Below are 19,918 nucleotides of genomic sequence, written 5' to 3'. Positions count from 1 at the left end.
CTGTTAAAAATATTAACTCTGTTACATCTCTAAACAAAATATAATAGTTAAGAAGAGAGCTATACAAAATCACCTGAAGGAACAGAATCATTCCCAGGGCAGAAGGCTTGATGGAGGCGTTAAGACACAAGAACGGATGTGTGATCAAAAGGAAGTCAATGAGCAATGCAAGCCCAGACGATCATGAGAGGCTCATAAAATTCTACTTGGCAATGCTGTGTGAGTTCTTTCTTAAGAAAGGCTAACATGGGCTGAGGACATTCAAGTAGGATATAATTCTCTCCTACTTGAACTATATAAGATTAACAAGCAAACTTCTGAGTATAATCTGGCTTCCTGCATCCTTTTTCCCAGAGAAAGCTGGTCATTCTGAAATGACTACTTTAATCCAGAGGGCAATTATAGTTTTTCTATAAGAAAAATAACTGTAAAAATGAAAGTGTTAGTCACGTCGTTATATTTGACTCTTTGTGACCTTGTGGACTATAGCTTGCCAGGCTCCTCTGTCTATGGAATTCTCCAGGCAAGAATATTGGAGTGGGTAGCCATTTCCTTCTCCAGGGATCTTTCTGATCCAGGGATCAAACTCGGGTCTCTTGCATTGCAGGCAGATTCTTTGCCATCTGAGCCACCAGGGTCTAGGAGAATTGTACTCTGGTTTATATATCAGTCCCCTTTCTAATGGTTAGTGATCCCCAACGTCAAGGGAAGAACTTGGTTTGCTAAGATTACGTCTTGAGCCTATATAGCTGAGGCTTAGATGTGGGACTGGGGTTAATTCACAAAATGAAAACTGCCTTGTGAGATGTTCACCTTCTTTCAAGAGGACTTTCCCCTCCTCTCTCCTCTGGAGCTACCTTAGAGTCATATGTAAGGTGATAGAATTTGACACTGTTAGCCAATGGTAACTTAGAGGGCACTCATTCCAATAAATTCCATTCCAAATAGGAGACCAGCCTTAAAGAATGAATAGAAATGAGAGATGTTGTTTGCTTCCTTCTTTTCATTATCATAAAATGTTATATATTGAACCCTTTTCCAAAGTTGTAGACGACATAGAGACATCACTTCCAAAATTATAGGAACTCTAACACCTTATAGTTCTTATATGAATATAGTTCTTATCCGGTTTGGAGACCAAGTAAAACAGAGAGGACTGGTAGGGTTTTTAAAACTGCAAATATTTAATTGCTGTTAAATACTTGCTAAGTAACTATTAGCTGTTCTGGTGAGAATTTATACTCAGCTAACTTTATGGAATTCAATTAAGGATTTGGGACAGAAGGAAGATAAGAGTAACAATGAAAACTGTGACTAGTAGACTCTTATTACCTCACTTGATCCTTATGGTTTCCCTGTGAATCAGTTGTTTCCATCTCCACTTTCCAGAAGGAGTGGGAAAGTTGTCCAACCTGGGCAGGAGAGCAGTAGAGATACACTCAGCTATACTAACTCCTATGCTATTTCCATACTCCACATACATGTGCCCAACCTGACCCACTGTAGGAGCCAGAATTCTGGATCAATTTCAAAGGGCCAGAAGATGGGTTTTCCTCCAAAATATCAAGATCAAATTTATTTAGTAGAGAATGTTAAATGTATTTTAATACTTAGACTGCCCTCAGACATCATTATGTTAATTTTATCTCAAGTCTTCAATGTCTGACTAGTCATTTTTAACCAAGGTATCAACGCAATTCATAATTTCAATTTTTCCTCTCATAGTAATTATTTAAAAATACATGAAATTGTAGAAAGTCCACATTGGGGAATAGCTGCTGATTCACCCTTACTGGTATAACCAAAGCTTTGGAAGTGAAACAGAAGAAATAAAAGCTGGCTTCTAGAAGGAGCATGTAAATGGTTTAATGGGTTAGAATGTCATGGACAACCAAGTGGTTTATCTTCCACTTCAGAAAAATTCAGAATGCTTATATTTCTTCTCATGCAGGTATAAAAGGAAGACTAAGTGGTAAGAGTGAAGGGTGGGGAATCACTTGAGCTTCAGCTTTTCTTGCCACCTTGCAGTACATCTAACCTCTCTCTTATAGGCAACTGGCACCTTCTGTGATGACTCTTTCTATGAAAAAGTGAGTATTTCATGACATAAAGAGATTTTATCTACCAAAGGGCTGCTTCTAAAATGCTATAAGCTATAAAAATTATTTATATATATAATTAAACTACATTCTGTTTTAAACAGTTGAAGTGTTAAGTTTAATGCTGTCAATAGAAAGATACAATATTAATTGAAATTCAAACTTGTAGGCTTTCCAAGAAAGAAATGTTAAACAAATATAAAAATTGAGTTGTTTTAATTTTTATTTTCTTAAAAAAATCTAAATGTTAAAAACAGTTTAAAATGATTAAAACTTAGGATAGTACAAAAAATAATTAACTCAGATGTCAAGTGCTCCTACTGACAGGCCATTTAAACTACAGAAAATATAAACTTCCAATAGGCAGCTTCCAAGATTTTTCATTTGAAAATAAAGATCAAAATTGCAGGCATATTGGAGAGTGAAGCAAAGCTGGAAATTATAAAATGCTATTAAATAATTTATGTCAAGGCCATTTAAACACTAATCAATGGATTTACAATGTTTTAAAACCATTGGAAGGAGAAGGCAATGAGGATACATGGAAGAACTATACAAAGATCTTCATGACCCAGATAACCATGATGGTGTGATCACTCATCTAGAGCCAGACATCCTGGAATGTGAATTCAAGTGGGCCTTAGGAAGCATCACTACAAACAAAGCTAATGGAGGTGATGGAATTCAAACTGAGCTATTTCAAATCCTAAAAGATGATGCTGTGAAAGTGCTGCACTCAATTTGCCAGCAAATTTGGAAAACTCAGCAGTGACCACAAGACTAGAAAAGGTCAGTTTTCATTCCATTCTTTGGCAATGCCAAAGACTGTTCAAACTACTGCACAATTGCACTCATCACACACGCTAGCAAAGTAATGCTCAAAATTCTCCAAGCCACACTTCAATAGTATGTGAATCCTGAACTTCCAGAGGTTCAAGCTGGATTTAGAAAAGGCAGAGGAAACACAGATCAAATTGCCAACATCCACTGGATCATTGAAAAAGGAAGAGAGTTCCATAAAAACATGTATTTCTGCCTTAGTAACCATGCCAAAGCCTTTGACTGTGTGGATCACAACATAATGTGGAAAATTCTTAAAGAGGTGGGAATTTCAGGCCACCTTATCTGCCTCCTGAGAAATCTGTATGCAGGTCAGGAAGCAACAGTTAGAACTGGACATGGAACAATGGACTGGTTCCAAATTGGGAAAGCAGTACATCACGGCTGTATATTGTCACCCTGCTTATTTAATTTATATGCAGAGTACATCATGCAAAATGCCAGGCTGGATGAAGCACAAGCTGGAATCAAGATTGCTGGGAGAAATATCAATAACCTCAAATATATAGATGATACCACCCTTATGGCAGAAAGAGAAGAACTAAAGAGAATCTTGAAGAAAGTGAAAGAGGAGAGTGAAAAAGTTGGCTTAAAACTCCACATTCAATAAACGAACATCATGGCATCTATCACTTGAAATCCTGTCACTTCAAGGCAAACAGATGAGGAAACAATGGAAATAGTGAGAGACTTTATTTTCCTGGGCTCCAAAATCACTGCAGATGGTGATTGCAGCCATGAAATTAAAAGACACTTGCTCCTTGGAAGAAAAGCTATGACCAACCTAGACAGCATATTAAAAAGCAGAGACATTACTTTGCCAAAAAAGGTCTGTCTAGTCAAAGCTATGGTTTTTCCAGTAGTCATGTATGGATGTGAGAGTTGGACTATAAAGAAAGCTGAGCACTGAAGAATTGATGCTTTTGAACTGTGGGGTTGGAAAAGGCTCTTGAGAGTCCCTTAGACTGCAAGGAGATCAATCCAGTCCACCCTAATGGAAATCAGTCTTGAATATTCATTGGAAGGACTGATGTTGAAGCTGAAACTCCAACACTTTGGCCACCTGATATGAAGAACTGACTCACTGGAACAGACCCTGATGCTGGGAAAGATTGAAGGCAGGAGGAGAAGGCAATGACAGAGGATGAGATGGTTGGATGGCATCACCGACTCGATGGACATGAATTTGAGCAAGCTCCAGGAGTTGGTGATGGACAGGGAAGCCTGGCATGCTACAGTCCATGGGGTCGCAAAGGGTCAGACATGACTGAGTGACTGAAAAGAAATGAATGAAACCATTGGAATCCAAATTTTTTAAAAATCACCTTTTGGTGCCCTTGTTATGACCTGGCAGAATTCACACTCCAGGCAAAGCTTTGGCCAGATGAAATGTTAATCAATATTTTATGCACCTCGTCACTGTTGTCCACCAGGGCCTAGGAAATCCTGCTGATGTGGGTGTAGATTAGTTGCATTAAACCAGATTCAATAGCCTTCTTAACCATCATCTTTTCCTTTCTTGTTGTGCTTCCTGTCATACAGCTTTTAGGCTACTCTTCCTGTAAGCTCCATGCCCTTCACACATGTCATAGCTACTCTTCAAAACAAGATCTCAACCCATTGTTTTAGATGTTTTGTAGTGCATGCCTACCTGAATATTTATGGATAACATATGCTTACTGCCAGAATATTTCTAACCTTGTCTATATGTAAGATTAACAAACAAAATTTTAAACTGTTAGGCTCTATTTAAAAGGTACCAGTCAAATTTAGTTCAATAATTCTAAATGCAAGAAGATTAAGAAGGATGACTCTGATCAGAGGTCAAAAAAAACACAATATGCCACAGCAGAATAAAGTCTTTCCACCCACATATTCTAGCTTTCCTGGTAAAGAATAAAGAATCTGCCTGCAATGCTGGAGACCTGGGTTTGATCCCTGGGTTGGAAAGATGCCATGGAGAAGGAAATGGCAACCTACTCCAGTATTCTTGCCTGGGAAATCCCATGGGCAGAGGAGCCTGTTGGGCTACAATCCATGGGGTCGCAAGAGTCAGACACAACTTAGTGACTAAGCCACTGCCGCCACCCATGTGTTCATCAGCTTTTCTGCCTGAATCTGCAGCAGGAGGCCCACCTTCAGAGGTAAGAGACTAATTTAGTCTTCCACCCTAATTTTTTTTTTTTTTTTAATCTCAGACCCGTTTACTGTTAACCATAATGATTAATTCCAACTGCTATGGCTGGGGGTAGATGGAAGGTTGAGTGATGAGAAATGGACCAAAACAAGGGTAGTTTCCTCCCATAACAGCTGCCTCCTATCAGCAGAGCGAATCCTGGACAAATAAATGAATGGCACATTGAAAAAATGAAATCAGGTACAAAATTTTTCCCTTCCATGGCAGTGTTCATTAGTGTTATTATTCAATCATTTCTCAATTCAACCATAAACATTATTAAACTTCCTAATCTATAGCTTAATTTCATATTGGGCTTTCTTTGGGATGCCCTAGATATGGGCTTTTTTGGGGGGTTAATCCTACAAAGAAATTGATTCTGGGTGACTTGAGAAATGATATGTTAATTAGGAAATGGCCAGACACATTACTTAATTTTTAGAAATTTCATTTACTAATGTGAATAAGTGTGATAATGACAACTGACTTAGTCTATGCCAATTCTTTTGAGGGATAATTTACTTGATGCCTCCTACTCTGCAGAATTTGTATTGGGTGAGACTATTCACTAGCAGTGGTTGGAAATCTCATTATGTAAAGAATAACTGAATGAACTAGAGAAAGAAAAACTATTTTCAGTAAAAGTCAAAGACCTCCCAGTGATCTACAAGACACCACCTCTTCTTTTTGTCTTCTTCTGACCTCAGTTTTTACCATTCTTCATCTTGCTTGACTTCCCTGGTGGCTCAGACAGTAAAGCGTCTGCCTACAATGAAGCAGACCCAGGTTCAATCCCTGCATTGGGAATATCTCCTGGAGAAGGAAATGGCAACCCACTCACTCCAGTATTCTTGCCTAGAAAATCCCAGGGACAGAGGATCCTGGCAGGCTATAGTCCATGGGGTCGCAAAGAGTGAGACACAACTTCACTTTCACTTTCACTTTCACCTTGCTTACTCTGCTTTAGTCACACAGTCCCCTTTACTGTTCATGAACAAACCAGGTGAGTTCCCACTGGATTTCTCCTCTTTTTCTTTGGAAATGCTACTTTCCCATATATATGAATGGCTACCTCCTTTCTTTATGTCTTTGCCCCAAATTTCACTTGCTCACTAATGCCAGTCCTAACCTGCCATCTAAAATCGTCTTTGTGCCCTCGCCAGGAATCCTGCTGTTTCTTCATACCACAGCTTTTAACACCAGCTAACATACACTGTGACATTGTACAGGAGACAGGGATCAAGACCATCCCCATGGAAAAGAAATGCAAAAAAGAAAAATGGCTGTCTGGGGAGGCCTTACAAATAGCTGTGAAAAGAAGAGAAGCGAAAAGCAAAGGAGAAAAGGAAAGATATAAGCATCTGAATGTGGAGTTCCAAAGAATAGCAAGGAGAGATAAGAAAGCCTTCCTCGGCTATCAATGCAAAGAAATAGAGGAAAACAACAGAATGAGAAAGACTAGAGATTTCTTCAAGAAAATTAGAGATACCAAGGGAACATTTCATGCAAAGATGGGCTCGATAAAGGACAGAAATGGTATGGACCTAACAGAAGCAGAAGATATTAAGAAGAGGTGGCAAGAATACACAGAAGAACTGTACAAAAAAGATCTTCATGACCCAGATAATCATGATGGTGTGATCAGTCACCTAGACCAGACATCCTGGAATGTGAAGTCAAGTGGGCCTTAGAAAGCATCACTACTGGAGAAGGAAATGGCAACCCACTCCAGTATTCTTGCTTGGAGAATCCGAGGGACGGGGGAGCCTGGTGGGCTGCTGTCTATGGGGTCGCACAGAGTCGAACACGACTGCAGTGACTTAGTAGCAGCAGTGTGACCCTCTTGTTATGAAAAATTTTTGGATGCATTTCATATTCAACTGTGATTTGAGGGTTATTTAAATAATGCTACTTGTAAGCTCAGAGAGCTTCTAAAAAAGAATTTATTATCATATAAATGAATACCATAGGGATTTTCCTGGTTAGTCTATATAAAATTAAAAAAATAATAATTAAAAAAAAAAAAAGAAAGAATCACTACGAACAAAGTTAGTGGAGGTGATGGAATTCCAGTTGAGCTATTTCAAATCTTGAAAGATGATGCTGTGAAAGGGCAGCACACAATATACCAGCAAATTTGGAAAACTCAGCAGTGGCCACAGGACTGGAAAAGGTAAGTTTTCATTCCAATCCCAAAGAAAGGCAATGCCAAAGAATGCTCAAACTACCACACAACTGCATGCATCTCACACGCTAGTAAAGTAATGCTCAAAATTCTCCAAGCCAGGCTTCAACAATACATGAACCATGAACTTCCAGATGTTCAAGCTGGTTTTAGAAAAGGCAGAGGAACCAGAGACCAAATTGCCAACATCCGCTGGATCATGGAAAAAACAAGAGAGTTCCAGAAAAACATCTATTTCTGCCTTATTGACTATGCTAAAGCCTTTGACTGTGTGGATCACAATAAACTGTGGAGAGTTCTGAAAGACATAGGAATACCAGACCACCTGACCTGCCTCTTGAGAAATTTGTATGCAGGTCAGGAAGCAACAGTTAGAATTGGACATGGAACAACAGACTGGTTCCAAATAGGAAAAGGAGTACGTCAAGGCTGTATATTGTCACCCTGCTTATTTAACTTATATGCATAGTACATCATGAGAAATGCTGGGCTGGAAGAAGCACAAGCTGGAATCAAGATTGCCAGGAGAAATATCAAAAACCTCGGATATGCAGATGGCACCACCCTTACGGCAGAAAGTGAAAAGGAACTCAAAAGCCTCTTGATGAAGGTGAAAGAGGAGAGTGAAAAAGTTGGTTTAAGACTGAACATTCAGAAAATGAAGATCGTGACATCTGGTCCCATCACTTCATGGGGAATAGATGGGGAAACAGTGGAAACAGTGGCTGACTTTATTTTCTGGGCTCCAAAATCACTGCAGATGGTGATTGCAGCCATGAAATTAAAAGACGCTTACTCCTTGGAAGGAAAGTTATGACCAACCTAGATAGCATATTCAAAAGCAGAGACATTACTTTGCCAACAAAGGTCCGTCTAGTCAAGGCTATGGTTTTTCCAGTGGTCATGTATGGATGTGAGAGTTGGACTGTGAAGAAAGCTCAGTGCTGAAGAATTGATGTTTTTGAAGTGTGGTGTTGGAGAAGACTCTTGAGAGTCCCTTGGACTGCAAGGAGATCCAACCAGTCCATTCTGAAGGAGATCAGCCCTGGGATTTCTTTGGAAGGAATGATCCTAAAGCTGAAACTCCAGTACTTTGGCCACCTCATGTGAAGAGTTGACTCATTGGAAAAGACTCTGATGCTAGGAGGGATTGGGGGTGGGAGGAGAAGGGGACGACAGAGGATGAGATGGCTGGATGTCATCACTGACTCAATGGATGTGAGTCTGAGTGAACTCCGGGAGTTGGTGATGGACAGGAAGGCCTGGCATGCTGCGATTCATGGGGTCGCAAAGAGTCGGACACGACTGAGCGACTGAACTGAACTGAACATACACTACTTTTTAGCTATTTATTACGTTCACTGATATTGTCTTTTTACCCCTGCTGGAATGCAAGCCTCTCAAGGACAAGCATCTTTGTCTTTTTGTTCACTAACATATCCCGATAGAAATGTACCTGGCACATAATGTTCGATAGAATTTTTGTTGAAGGAGCAAATAAAACATTTAAAGAACAAGCAACCATGTAGATCAGTGGAATACTCCAGATGGCAGGACTAGAATTTACGGACATACATAAATGAGGCAGATCTGGGTTTAACACAGGAATTACTTTCCAAATGAAAGAGTTTTCCAACTTTGTCATGTAATCAAATCACCTACAGAGCATTAAAAATGATAGTTCCTGGATCCCAGATTACTGAAGCAGAAACTTCTGCAATCATGAGAGAGTGCTTGTTTCATACCCAAGTTCAAGAACCACTGTCCTAGACTCTCAATCACTGAGAGATTCAAGTAGAGACTGAAAGATCATCAGTTAAGGAAAAAATGTTTATATGTTCACTGCTGATAAAAGCTGGACTTAAAAATTCTATGATTTTATCAAATACATTTCAAGATTGATTAATATATTTTGTGCTGTATTATTTAGCACAAATATATTAATTATTATTATTTAGAAAATTTTACCTTTCTTTCTATCAGGCTCTGCTCTGGAGTTAGGATGTATAGCTCTCATGAGGAAACACAGCTCTATGGAGTATCTCATATTATTTAACATTTAACTCTTCCGTGGAATTCTCATTACACCTAAGAATAGGTGGAAATTTCTAGTTATTTTGGAAGATGCTATTATTTCATTTAATGAAGGTAACTGCAATTTACCCCTAATAATGTTTAGAATCATAAGAGGCCTTCTGAATAAGCAGCCCATGAGATAACCGTAATTCAAAAGAAGATGCAACTGGGGTTAATAATATGTAATTGAGAAGAATCCTAACTTGACATTCAATATTAAGTTGAATATTCTCTTTTTATAGAGAATATAATGTGTAACAAATGTGTGATAATGTGTAACAAATATTTTCACTATGAAGTAAATAAAACAATTTCAGAAAAATTCAAGCTGCCTTTTAAACAGTGGTTGTTTTGGGTATGAATAAAGTGAAATTGAATCCAGAATAACAAAGCAAAAACAAAGAACAACTGGAGAAATCAAACAGCACACATCAGACTTGTTGAAAGCAAACTCCTCCTCCCCCAAGCCCTGGAGTCCACGTGATTTGCCCTCTGGCTGGTTCAAAGATTCAGAAGGTTTATATTTCAACTCTCTAGTTAGATATAATCATCTAGATTGGATTTCTTTCCATTCACAACTATCTGCAAATGGGTTTTTTCTTTAGGGTAGAAAGATCATTGGAATTAATTATTTATGTTTCCCATTATGGCATAAATTTGAGTAGGGAAATAACTGAAAAATAATTTAGCATTATGAGGAAAAACAGTCACCATTCACAGAAGCCTGTTCTGAGTAGTATAATCTTGCCAAATTCTTTGAAGATCAGATATTACTGCATTATTTAAAAGTAATACTGACTGTATCAAAATGAAGTAATAATAAGAAAAATCACACTTCCTTAAAATTACACACTGATTCTGAGTCAGATACTGTTTTAAAGGCTTTATATGAAGTGGCTCATTCGGTCCTCAGAACACCCTAATGAGGTAGGTACCAAACTCATCCCTAATTTGCAGGTTGGGAACCGGAGGCCACGAGAGCCAGCTTCCCAAGGACACACAGTGGCAGTCACTGAACCACAGCACATTTCACCTCTCATTGTATTTCCAGGAAAGTCATTTAGGAAATGTAGTTGTTCAGGATTCATAAACATTTAAATTAATGTGGGTTTTTTGAGATTTTAAACTTAAAGTTCAAGAGTCCTGAATGATTTCAGTGTTTTTATTAGTTTTTGTTGTCTTGAAAGGGGTGTGAATATATTACTGTATTTGAGTATATATTTTTAATAACATATGCTGAATGAAAATTGTAATACCAAGAATTGGCTGGACTCAGAAATTCATAGTTTTAATGCTTTGATAGTTTTAAGCATTTTGCCCAAACTGGGACACTTGACACTCACCTGCCTCACAATTTTCAGGCACGATCCCTTTATACAGATGCTGGCTGAAGGAGATCCTTACATCTTCTCCTTCCATGTGAATGACCAGGAGACCAGTGGTTGTCCTAGCTGGGACCCCTTGATCCACAGCTTTTAACTGCAGCCAAATAGGAAAATATTCTGAAGACGGAATTTGCTGAAGTTGAATTGCTCCTGTGTATTCATTAATAGAAAGCACTGACTGCGGCTCTGCGAAGCTGAACGTGACGGTGCCATTGGGTCCTGAGTCTGGGTCACTGGCTCTGAGGATGGCAGCTGTTTGGTTTGTAGGTGACTGAGAGGAAAGAAAAATATCAAGGGGGTTCTGTTCCAAAACTGGACTGTTGTCATTAACATCAGTGACATGTACTTTTATAACCACCGTGGTGCTTCGTGAGCCTTGGACACCACAGTCTCTGGCCACAGCCTTCAATACGTGCTCAGACCTGGCTTCCCGGTCAAGGGCGCGGCTGGTTCTCAGTGTGCCTGCCACAGGGTCGATGGTGAACGCCCCGGAAGACTCATGCACCAGAGAATACATGGTTTGCCCGTTCAGGCCCTCATCCTCGTCCGCGGAGGAGAGCACGAGAACCGTGGTTCCCACCTGCGCGTCCTCTCTCACAGAAGCCTGGTACTGCAGCCTGGGGAAGGAAGGGCTGTGGTCGTTGTCGTCCAGAACTCTGACCTGCAGCTGCGCCGTGGAGCTTTGCGGCGGGCTCCCCAGATCCGAGCACAGGATGACGAGGGTGAAGTTGCTGACTTCCTCCCGGTCCAAAGCGCGAGTGGTTGAGAGTTCTCCCGACATTTCATTAACAGCAAAGTACTCATCAGTATTTCCATCTATTAAAGAAAGCAAGTTCAGAATATATTTGAATTGAAAAAGTAGCAGCTCTTTACTATGAATATATATATATATTCATCCAACAAACATTTATTTCCTGATTATTATAGTACACTATCACTTTTGTAAGTACATGATCCAGTCCCTACCCTCACAAAGCTTCCTGATAATAATACTCAGGGGATAAGTAAAAAATAAAATTCAACATCTATCTTAATTCAATCAGTAATTCAAACACTCGCTTTGACTGATTTGCAGCAGTATGATTTTTTTTCAACTTCAACTTTTTATAGTAATATGCTTTTCCTTTTTGAAGGATTAAAATGCATATTTTACTTGAAATAAAACAATAGTAGGCAGAGATAAGCAACAGTATTCGATGTTCATTTGTAGATAGCAATCAAAAATTAACAGATTGATTTATAACAACGTATTTTTAATTTTCCCCTTACTCACTATAGATTGAATGTTGGTTATATTACTGGAATAAGGTCCTCTTCTACATGGCCCTTTGTGCATGAGCCATAACACTTCTTTCAGAGACAGTAGAACACTTGTCTATCTCTTACATAACATAAGCAAGGATTATGTTTTATTCTTTAAAATATGTTCCTTTTGCTATTGTATATGGTACCAAGTAGAATAAAATTTAGAAGTAAAACTGAAAGTCACCCAGTCGTGTCCGACTCTTTGTGAACACATGGACTATAGAGTCCATAGAATTCTCCAGGCCAGAATGCTGGAGTGGGTAGCCGTTCCCTTCTCCAGGGGATTTTCCCAAACCAGAGATCAAACCCAGGTCTCCTGCACTGCAGGTGGATTCTTTACCAGCTGAGCCACAAGGGAAGCCCTTTATGCAAGACAGCAAAAGAGACACAGAGATAAAGAACAGACTTTTGGACTCTGTGGGAGAAGGCGAGGGTGGGATGGTTTGAGAGAATAGCATTGAGACATGTATATTACCATATATGAAACAGATCAGCCGTCCAGGTTCGATGCATTAGACAGGGTGCTCAGGGCTGGTGCACTGGGACAACCCTGAGGGATGGGATGGGGAGGGAGGTAGGAGAGGGGTTCAGGATAGGGGACACATGAACACTCATGGCTGATTCATGTCAATGTTTGGCAAAACCACTACAGTATTGTAAAGTAATTAGCCTCCAATTAAAATAATTAATTAAAAGAAAACTAAACTCAAGGATAAAAAGCTTCCAAAGGCATTTTAAAGTCAACCTGAAGATTAGTTGGGAAAATGAAGTTCAGTGACCTACCAGCCACATTCTTGGACTAGTGGGGACCGTTCCCAACAGCATGAGAACTTCCTGAACCCTGCAGAGGCACACGGAGGAAGTGGAGCAGTGCAGAAAAAACAGCAGCCTCAGGCAGTACGGGGGCTGAGGAGCAGGGACGGCATTTGAAGGCCTTCATGAGACATGTTAATTTGTACCAAACACAGGTGGTGAGACAAATTACATTTCTGTGGCATTTGTGATTGATAAAGCCATTCATTCCCTCATTAGACATTTTAACAACACCTGTCATGTACCAAATATGTGTTGGGACACTGGGAATATGAGGAGAGGAAGATGTGATCTGACTTCTAAGAGTTTACAGTCCAGGAGGAACGGCACATCCGTACCTGGACATTAAAGTACAGTGTGAAACTCACATGTGCAGGACACTGGGAGGACAGAAGATGAGCACAGGGTCCCGCATGAGGGTGGCAAGAAAATGCTTATTATAAACAGTGACACCAAACTAACTCCTAAAGGGGAGGAAGCCAGGCTATTAGTCTTAGGGGAGGGAGAGGGAAGAGGGTCAAACCTGGATGAAGTCCCAGGATTATGAAAAAGCAAAGGTTGCAAACATTTTAGTATGACTAGAATTTAGGGTCCCCTGGGTATTTGAGGGTAGAATGTAGGCAGAAAGAGGATTGACAGTGGCAAGAATATAAATCTGGAAGATAAGCAGGATATCCAGTCATGAACTGCCCTGTATACACTGCCAAGATGCTGGGCTTTATCTTAAAATCTACCTGCAAGATTTTAGACAGGAAGACACTGTGAATCACATTTCTGTTTTAGGAAGAATCCTGGGCAGCAGTGTCAGAGCTTTTAGACTAGTGAAAGATAGGAGACTATCACAGTGTCTGTGTAATGAGGGGGTTCTGGAAAGATATGCACCTAGAGGAAGTGGATGCATTCCAAAGAATCAGAGGAGGAAAAGTAAGCAGTAAGGAAGGTAAGACTCATGATCTGGCTTAGGAGAAAGACTGAAAGGTGTGTAGACCAGTTTTGTTTAAAATGAGGTTTGAGGACCCTTCAGTTCAGTTGCTCAGTAGTGTCCGATGCTGTGACCCCATGAACCCCAGCACGTCAGGCCTCCCTGTCAATCACCAACTCCCAGAGTCCACCCAAACCCACGTCCATTGAGTCAGTGATGTTATCCAGCCATCTCATCCTCTGTCTACCCCTTCTCCTCCTGCCTTCAATCTTTCCTAGCATCAGGGTCTTTTCAATGAGTCAGATCTTCGCATCAGGTGGCCAAAGTATTGGAGTTTCAGCTTCAACATCAGTCCTTCCAATGAATATTCAGGACTGATTTCCTTTAGGATGGACTGGTTGGATCTCCTTGCAGTCCAAGGGACTCTCAAGAGTCTTCTCTAACACCACAGTTCAAAAGCATCAATTCTTCAGCACTCAGCTTTCTTTATAGTCCAACTCTCACATCCATACATGACCACTGGAAAAACCATAGTCTTGACTAGACGGACCTTTGTTGGCAAAGTAATGTGTCTGCTTTTTAATATGCTGTCTAGGTTGGTCATAACTTTCCTTCCAAGGAGTAAGCATCTTTTAATTTCATGGCTGCAATCACCATCTGCAGTGATTTTGGAGCCCCCCAAATAAAGTCAGCCACTGTTTCCACTGTTTCCCCATCTGTTTGCCATGAAATGATGGGACCAGATGCCATGATCTTAGTTTTCTGAATGTTAAGCTTTAAGCCAACTTTTTCACTCTCCTCTTTCACTTTCATCAAGAGGCTCTTTAGTTCTTCACTTTCTGCCATAAGGGTGGTGTCATCTGCATATCTGAGGTTATTGATATTTCTCCCTGAGGATGCTGGGGTTATATAAAACTATCTAAAGAGTATCTGGAAACAGGTAAGTTTTAGGGCAATAACCAGAAGTTTATTTACATATCCTTATTTTGAAAATGGTTCTGCTTGAGAAAACCCATAGGATCACATGGGTTTGTCTTTCCCAAAATCACTTTATAACTACCCTTCTTACAAATTATAAAAGAAAGGTTCACTTCTCACCCCTCCTAACCTGACCAAGGTGTACCAGATCAGGGTGTGAAAGTTTCTAGGCTGCCAGGTAAGGGGGCATTCCCAATGCTGGCGTTTCACATTGAAACAAGAACTGACTTGAATGCCTGGGGGGATACATCATTTTTTTTGGAGAGGACCTTTGCTATGAACTAAACTTTAGGGCCTATTCTCAGTTGGTAAAGAATCTGCCCACAATGCAGGAGACCCTGGTTCAATTCCTGGGTTGGGAAGATCCACTGGGGAAGGGATAGGCTACCCACTCCAGTATTCTTTGGGCTTCTCTGGTGGGTCAGACAGTAAAGAATCTGCCTGCAATGCAGGAGACCTGGGTTTGAGCGCTGGGCTGGGAAGATCCCCTGGGGAAGGGAATAGCTGCCCATTCCAGTACTCTGACCTCTCCAGAACAGAGGAGCCTGGCAGGCTACAGTCCATGGGGTCACAAAGAGTCAGACACGACTGAGCAACTTTCAGTTTCAAGTTCCTAAGTAGTAAATAAATAGATAATAAAAGCCATTATTGGATTTGGGGACACATATCAGAAGGAGTTTAAGAAATGTTACTACTATAACAACAATCTGTCTACAATGTAAAAAGCGTGAACAAGGATTTTCAGTGCTTACATCTGTAACGAGATTTTTTAAGGACACATTGAGCAAAAAAGGCTGAGCACTTGAAGAAATTCTAGAAGCAGCCAGATCATGATGAGGTGAATGAAAAGGGAGTGATGTTCAGTTTTAGACACACTGATAATGAGATGCTATTGGACATGAAGACTGGGTCCTTGAGGCTATCAGGAAAAAATGCTGAAACAATTTGAAATGGAAGGAAATAATAAGTGGATGTTCTATGGTAAAAATAAAGATCAGTGTGTGACTAGTCTGGTTTTGACATCAGAATTGTCTTCCAGGTATTTTATCTTCATTGTCTTTCAGGCATTTTATTTCTGTAAATTGCTGAAAACTAAAGACATAATGAAAACAGTTCATGTTCACAGAAATCCAAATTAATTGTGTCTGGTGGAATGGCAATGATTACTGTCCTGTGGCTAGAACTCTTCTGCATTTCAGAATCTCTTATTTTCTCTCTCTGTGTGCATGTGTGTGTTTCTTAGATTTCTCCTTGAACCAATTTTAACATCTTTTTGCCTTGTTTATTAACTAATGACTTGAATAAAAACCTTTGGAAGTTGTCAGTTTTATATTTGTATGAAATCCATTATTTTCCTTTTAAAATCCTTTGACAGGGAGCCCTAGAGTCAGGATGATACAGAGCAAAGCCCACAGTTTACCACAGGACATGAAGTGTGGACAAAAATGCTATTTATTTTTAGTCAAAGGCACTGATCCTAATTCTACTTTCTCATTGTAAAAAGAAAGAAAGTAGAAAATAAAAAATAATTAGAAGGTGGGATCAAGATGGTGGAGTGGGAAGACCCTGAGCTTACCTCCTCTTAGAAAGACAAAATTGCATTGATATAAAAAGAAATTCTCTCTTAAATTGACCTGAAGTCTAGCAGACTTGATCTTCTAAAACCAAGATTATAAAGGAAGAACCACAAGGAGTCTAGTATTAGGGAAGAAGAAGAAGTCTTGTCAGGACCCACACACTTAGTGGGTAACACAGAATAAGATTTCACAGGCTCAGGGATCTTCCCTTCGTTGTTAGGGATTTGAGCCCCATATCGGGCATGCCAGCCTGAAGATAAGTACTGGGAATATGAGCCCTTTTAGGCAGTCTGAAAACCAGTGGGGCTTAATGGAGGCCTGTAGGCAATGGAGACTCTGCTTTTGGAGAGCATGGACACAGTTGTTTGCTCCCAGTCCTGGCACGGTGGCAACCTGCCTGGTGCTCCGACCAACCCACCGTGACCACCCCAGCACACCTCACCCCATCTGAGACAGGCTCTGACCTCAGTCCCTCCTGCTCCAGCCCCAGGCTGTGACAAGGCAGAATCACCAGTGCACCTTGGGAAAGGCCAGGGCTGGCTCAAGGCTCCTCTTCCAGCCTCGTGGGTCCCATCGCTACCCCTGGCCAAGACAGAAACTCTGTAGCACCAAGGATATGATAACCTCACTCAGGATTGTGGCTCCAGCCTCTCCAAACCTGGCCCCGCCCCTCAACATGGCAGTGACTGCTAGCACACCCCGAGAAAAGGCATGGCCCATGGTCACTTTAGATCCAGCTCTCCCGCCTAATCCACCGGGCACAGGGAGACTGCATAGGGATGATCCAATACAATGACATGGCTTCAAGACCAAGATGTGCATGTTTTCCTTAATTTCATCAAACAAAATGAAAAGACAGTAGAATATGTTACAAAACAAAGAGCAATATAAAACCCTGGGTGAAGGGAAGCCTAATGAGACAGTAATTCATCTGATAAATGGTTCAAAGCAAAAGTCATAAAAAAAGTTAATCAAACTTGTGAACATCCTTTTCATAAGGAAAAGGATACAAAAATACAGTGGGAACTTCAAAAGGAACTAGAAAATATAATAAAGAACCAATTAGAGCTGAAGAATACAATAACTGAAAGGAGAAATACACTAGAAGGAATTAACCACAGATTAGGTGATACAGAGAAACACATGAATGACCTGGAAGACAGAATAGTGGAAATCACCTTATCAGAACAGCAAAAAGAAAAAGTTCATAAGGATTATTTAAGGGACTTCTGGGCTTCCCTTGTGGCTCAGATAGTAAAGAATCTGCCCTGCAGTGTGGTAGACCTGGCTTTGATACCTGAGTTGGGAAGATCCACTGGAGAAGGAAATAGCAACCCACTCCAGTATTCTCTCCTGGAGAATTCAACAAGGGACTTCTAGGAAAATATCAAGCATACTAACATTAGCATTATAGGAGTCGCAGAGGAAGAGAGACAGAAAGGGGCATAACCTTATTTGATGAAATTGTAGCTGAAAATATCACTAACCTGAAAAGGAAACAGATATCCAGGTCCAAGAAGCACAGAGAGGCCTAAACAAGATGAACTCAAAGAGGTTCACACTAAGTCATATCATAATAAAAATGAAAAAATTTTAAAGAGTGAATGGGAGAATTTTAAAGGCAGGAAGAGAGTCACTTAAAAGGAAACCACTAAAAATATTAGCTGATATCTTTTTTTTTTTAATTTAATTTTATTTTTAAACTTTACATAATTGTATTAGTTTTGCCAAATATCAAAATGAATCCGCCACAGGTATACATGTGTTCCCCATCCTGAACCCTCCTTCCTCCTCCCTCCCCATACCATCCCTCTGGGTCGTCCCAGTGCACTAGCCCCAAGCATCTAGTATCATGTATCGAACCTGGACTGGCAACTCGTTTCTTACATGATATTTTACATGTTTCAATGTCATTCTCCCAAATCTTTCCACCCTCTCCCACTCCCACAGAGTCCATAAGACTGTTCTATACATCAGTGTCTCTTTTGCTGTCTCGTACACAGGGTTATTGTTACCATCTTTCTAAATTCCATATATATGCATTAGTATACTGTATTTATGTTTTTCCTTCTGGCTTACTTCACTCTGTATAATAGGCTCCAGTTTCATCCACCTCATTAGAACTGATTCAAATGTATTCTTTTTAATGGCTGAGTAGTACTCCATTGTGTATATGTACCATAGCTTTCTTATCCATTCATCTGCTGATGGACATCTAGGTTGCTTCCATGTCCTGGCTATGATAAACAGTGCTGCAATGAACATTGGGGTACACGTGTCTCTTTCCCTTCTGGTTTCCTCAGTGTGTATGCCCAGCAGTGGGATTGCTGGATCATAAGGCAGTTCTATTTCCAGTTTTTTAAGGAATCTCCACACTGTTCTCCATAGTGGCTGTACTAGTTTGCATTCCCACCTACAGTGTAAGAGGGTTCCCTTTTCTCCACACCCTCTCCAGCATTTATTATTTGTAGACTTTTGGATTGCAGCCATTCTGACTGGTGTGAAATGGTACCTCATAGTGGTTTTGATTTGCATTTCTCTGATAATGAGTGATGTTGAGCATCTTTTCATGTGTTTGTTAGCCATCTGTATGTCTTCTTTGGAGAAATGTCTATTTAGTTCTTGGGCCCATTTTTTGATTGGGTCGTTTATTTTTCTGGAGTTGAGCTGTAGGAGTTGCTTGTATATTTTTGAGATTAGTTGTTTGTCAGTTGCTTCATTTGCTATTATTTTCTCCCATTCTGAAGGCTGTCTTTTAACCTTGCTAATAGTTTCCTTTGATGTGCAGAAGCTTTTAAGGTTAATTAGGTCCCATTTGTTTATTTTTGATTTTATTTCCAATATTCTAGGAGGTGGGTCATAGAGGATCCTGCTGTGATGTATGTCAGAGAGTGTTTTGCCTATGTTCCCCTCTAGGAGTTTTATAGTTTCTGGTCTTATGTTTAGATCTTTAATCCATTTTGAGTTTATTTTGCTGTATGGTGTTAGAAAGTGTTCTAGTTTCATTCTTTTACAAGTGGTTGACCAGATTTCCCAGCACCACTTGTTAAAGAGATTGTCTTTAATCCATTGTATATTCTTGCCTCCTTTGTCAAAGATAAGATGTCCATATGTGCGTGGATTTATCTCTGGGCTTTCTATTTTATTCCATTGATCTATATTTCTGTCTTTGTGCCAGTACACAGAAATCCCTTGCATTCCTATACACTAATAATGAGAAAACAGAAAGAGAAATTAAGGAAACAATTCCATTCACCATTGCAATGGAAAGAATAAAATACTTAGGAATATATCTACCTAAAGAAACTAAAGACCTATATATAGAAAACTATAAAACACTGGTGAAAGAAATCAAAGAGGACACTAATAGATGGAGAAATATACCATGTTTATGGATTGGAAGAATCAGTATAGTGAAAATGAGTATACTACCCAAAGCAATTTATAGATTCAACGCAATCCCTATCAAGCTACCAACAGTATTCTTCACAGAGCTAGAACAAATAATTTCACAATTTGTATGGAAATACAAAAAACCTCGAATAGCCAAAGCGATCTTGAG

At 40.0% G+C, this 19,918-nt stretch overlaps 1 protein-coding gene across 1 annotated transcript in view; it reads right to left on the bottom strand.

Moving 5' to 3' along the window:
• The window catches only part of LOC539323 (protocadherin-23), a gene marked incomplete at its 5' end in the record, with an annotated part of 135,956 nt that overhangs the window by 73,559 nt on the left and 42,479 nt on the right, over window positions 1-19,918 (bottom strand). The window contains one exon of the mRNA XM_059876472.1: window positions 10,720-11,577. Within this exon, the coding sequence (XP_059732455.1) occupies window positions 10,720-11,577 (858 nt within the window). The remainder of the gene's footprint in view (window positions 1-10,719; window positions 11,578-19,918) is intronic.

Source organism: Bos taurus, chromosome 17 (genome assembly GCF_002263795.3).
Source record: "Bos taurus isolate L1 Dominette 01449 registration number 42190680 breed Hereford chromosome 17, ARS-UCD2.0, whole genome shotgun sequence".
In the NCBI taxonomy this organism is placed as follows: domain Eukaryota; kingdom Metazoa; phylum Chordata; class Mammalia; order Artiodactyla; family Bovidae; genus Bos; species Bos taurus.
Note: the sequence above shows the minus strand (reverse complement) of the source record. Positions and strands in the feature narration are given on the sequence as shown.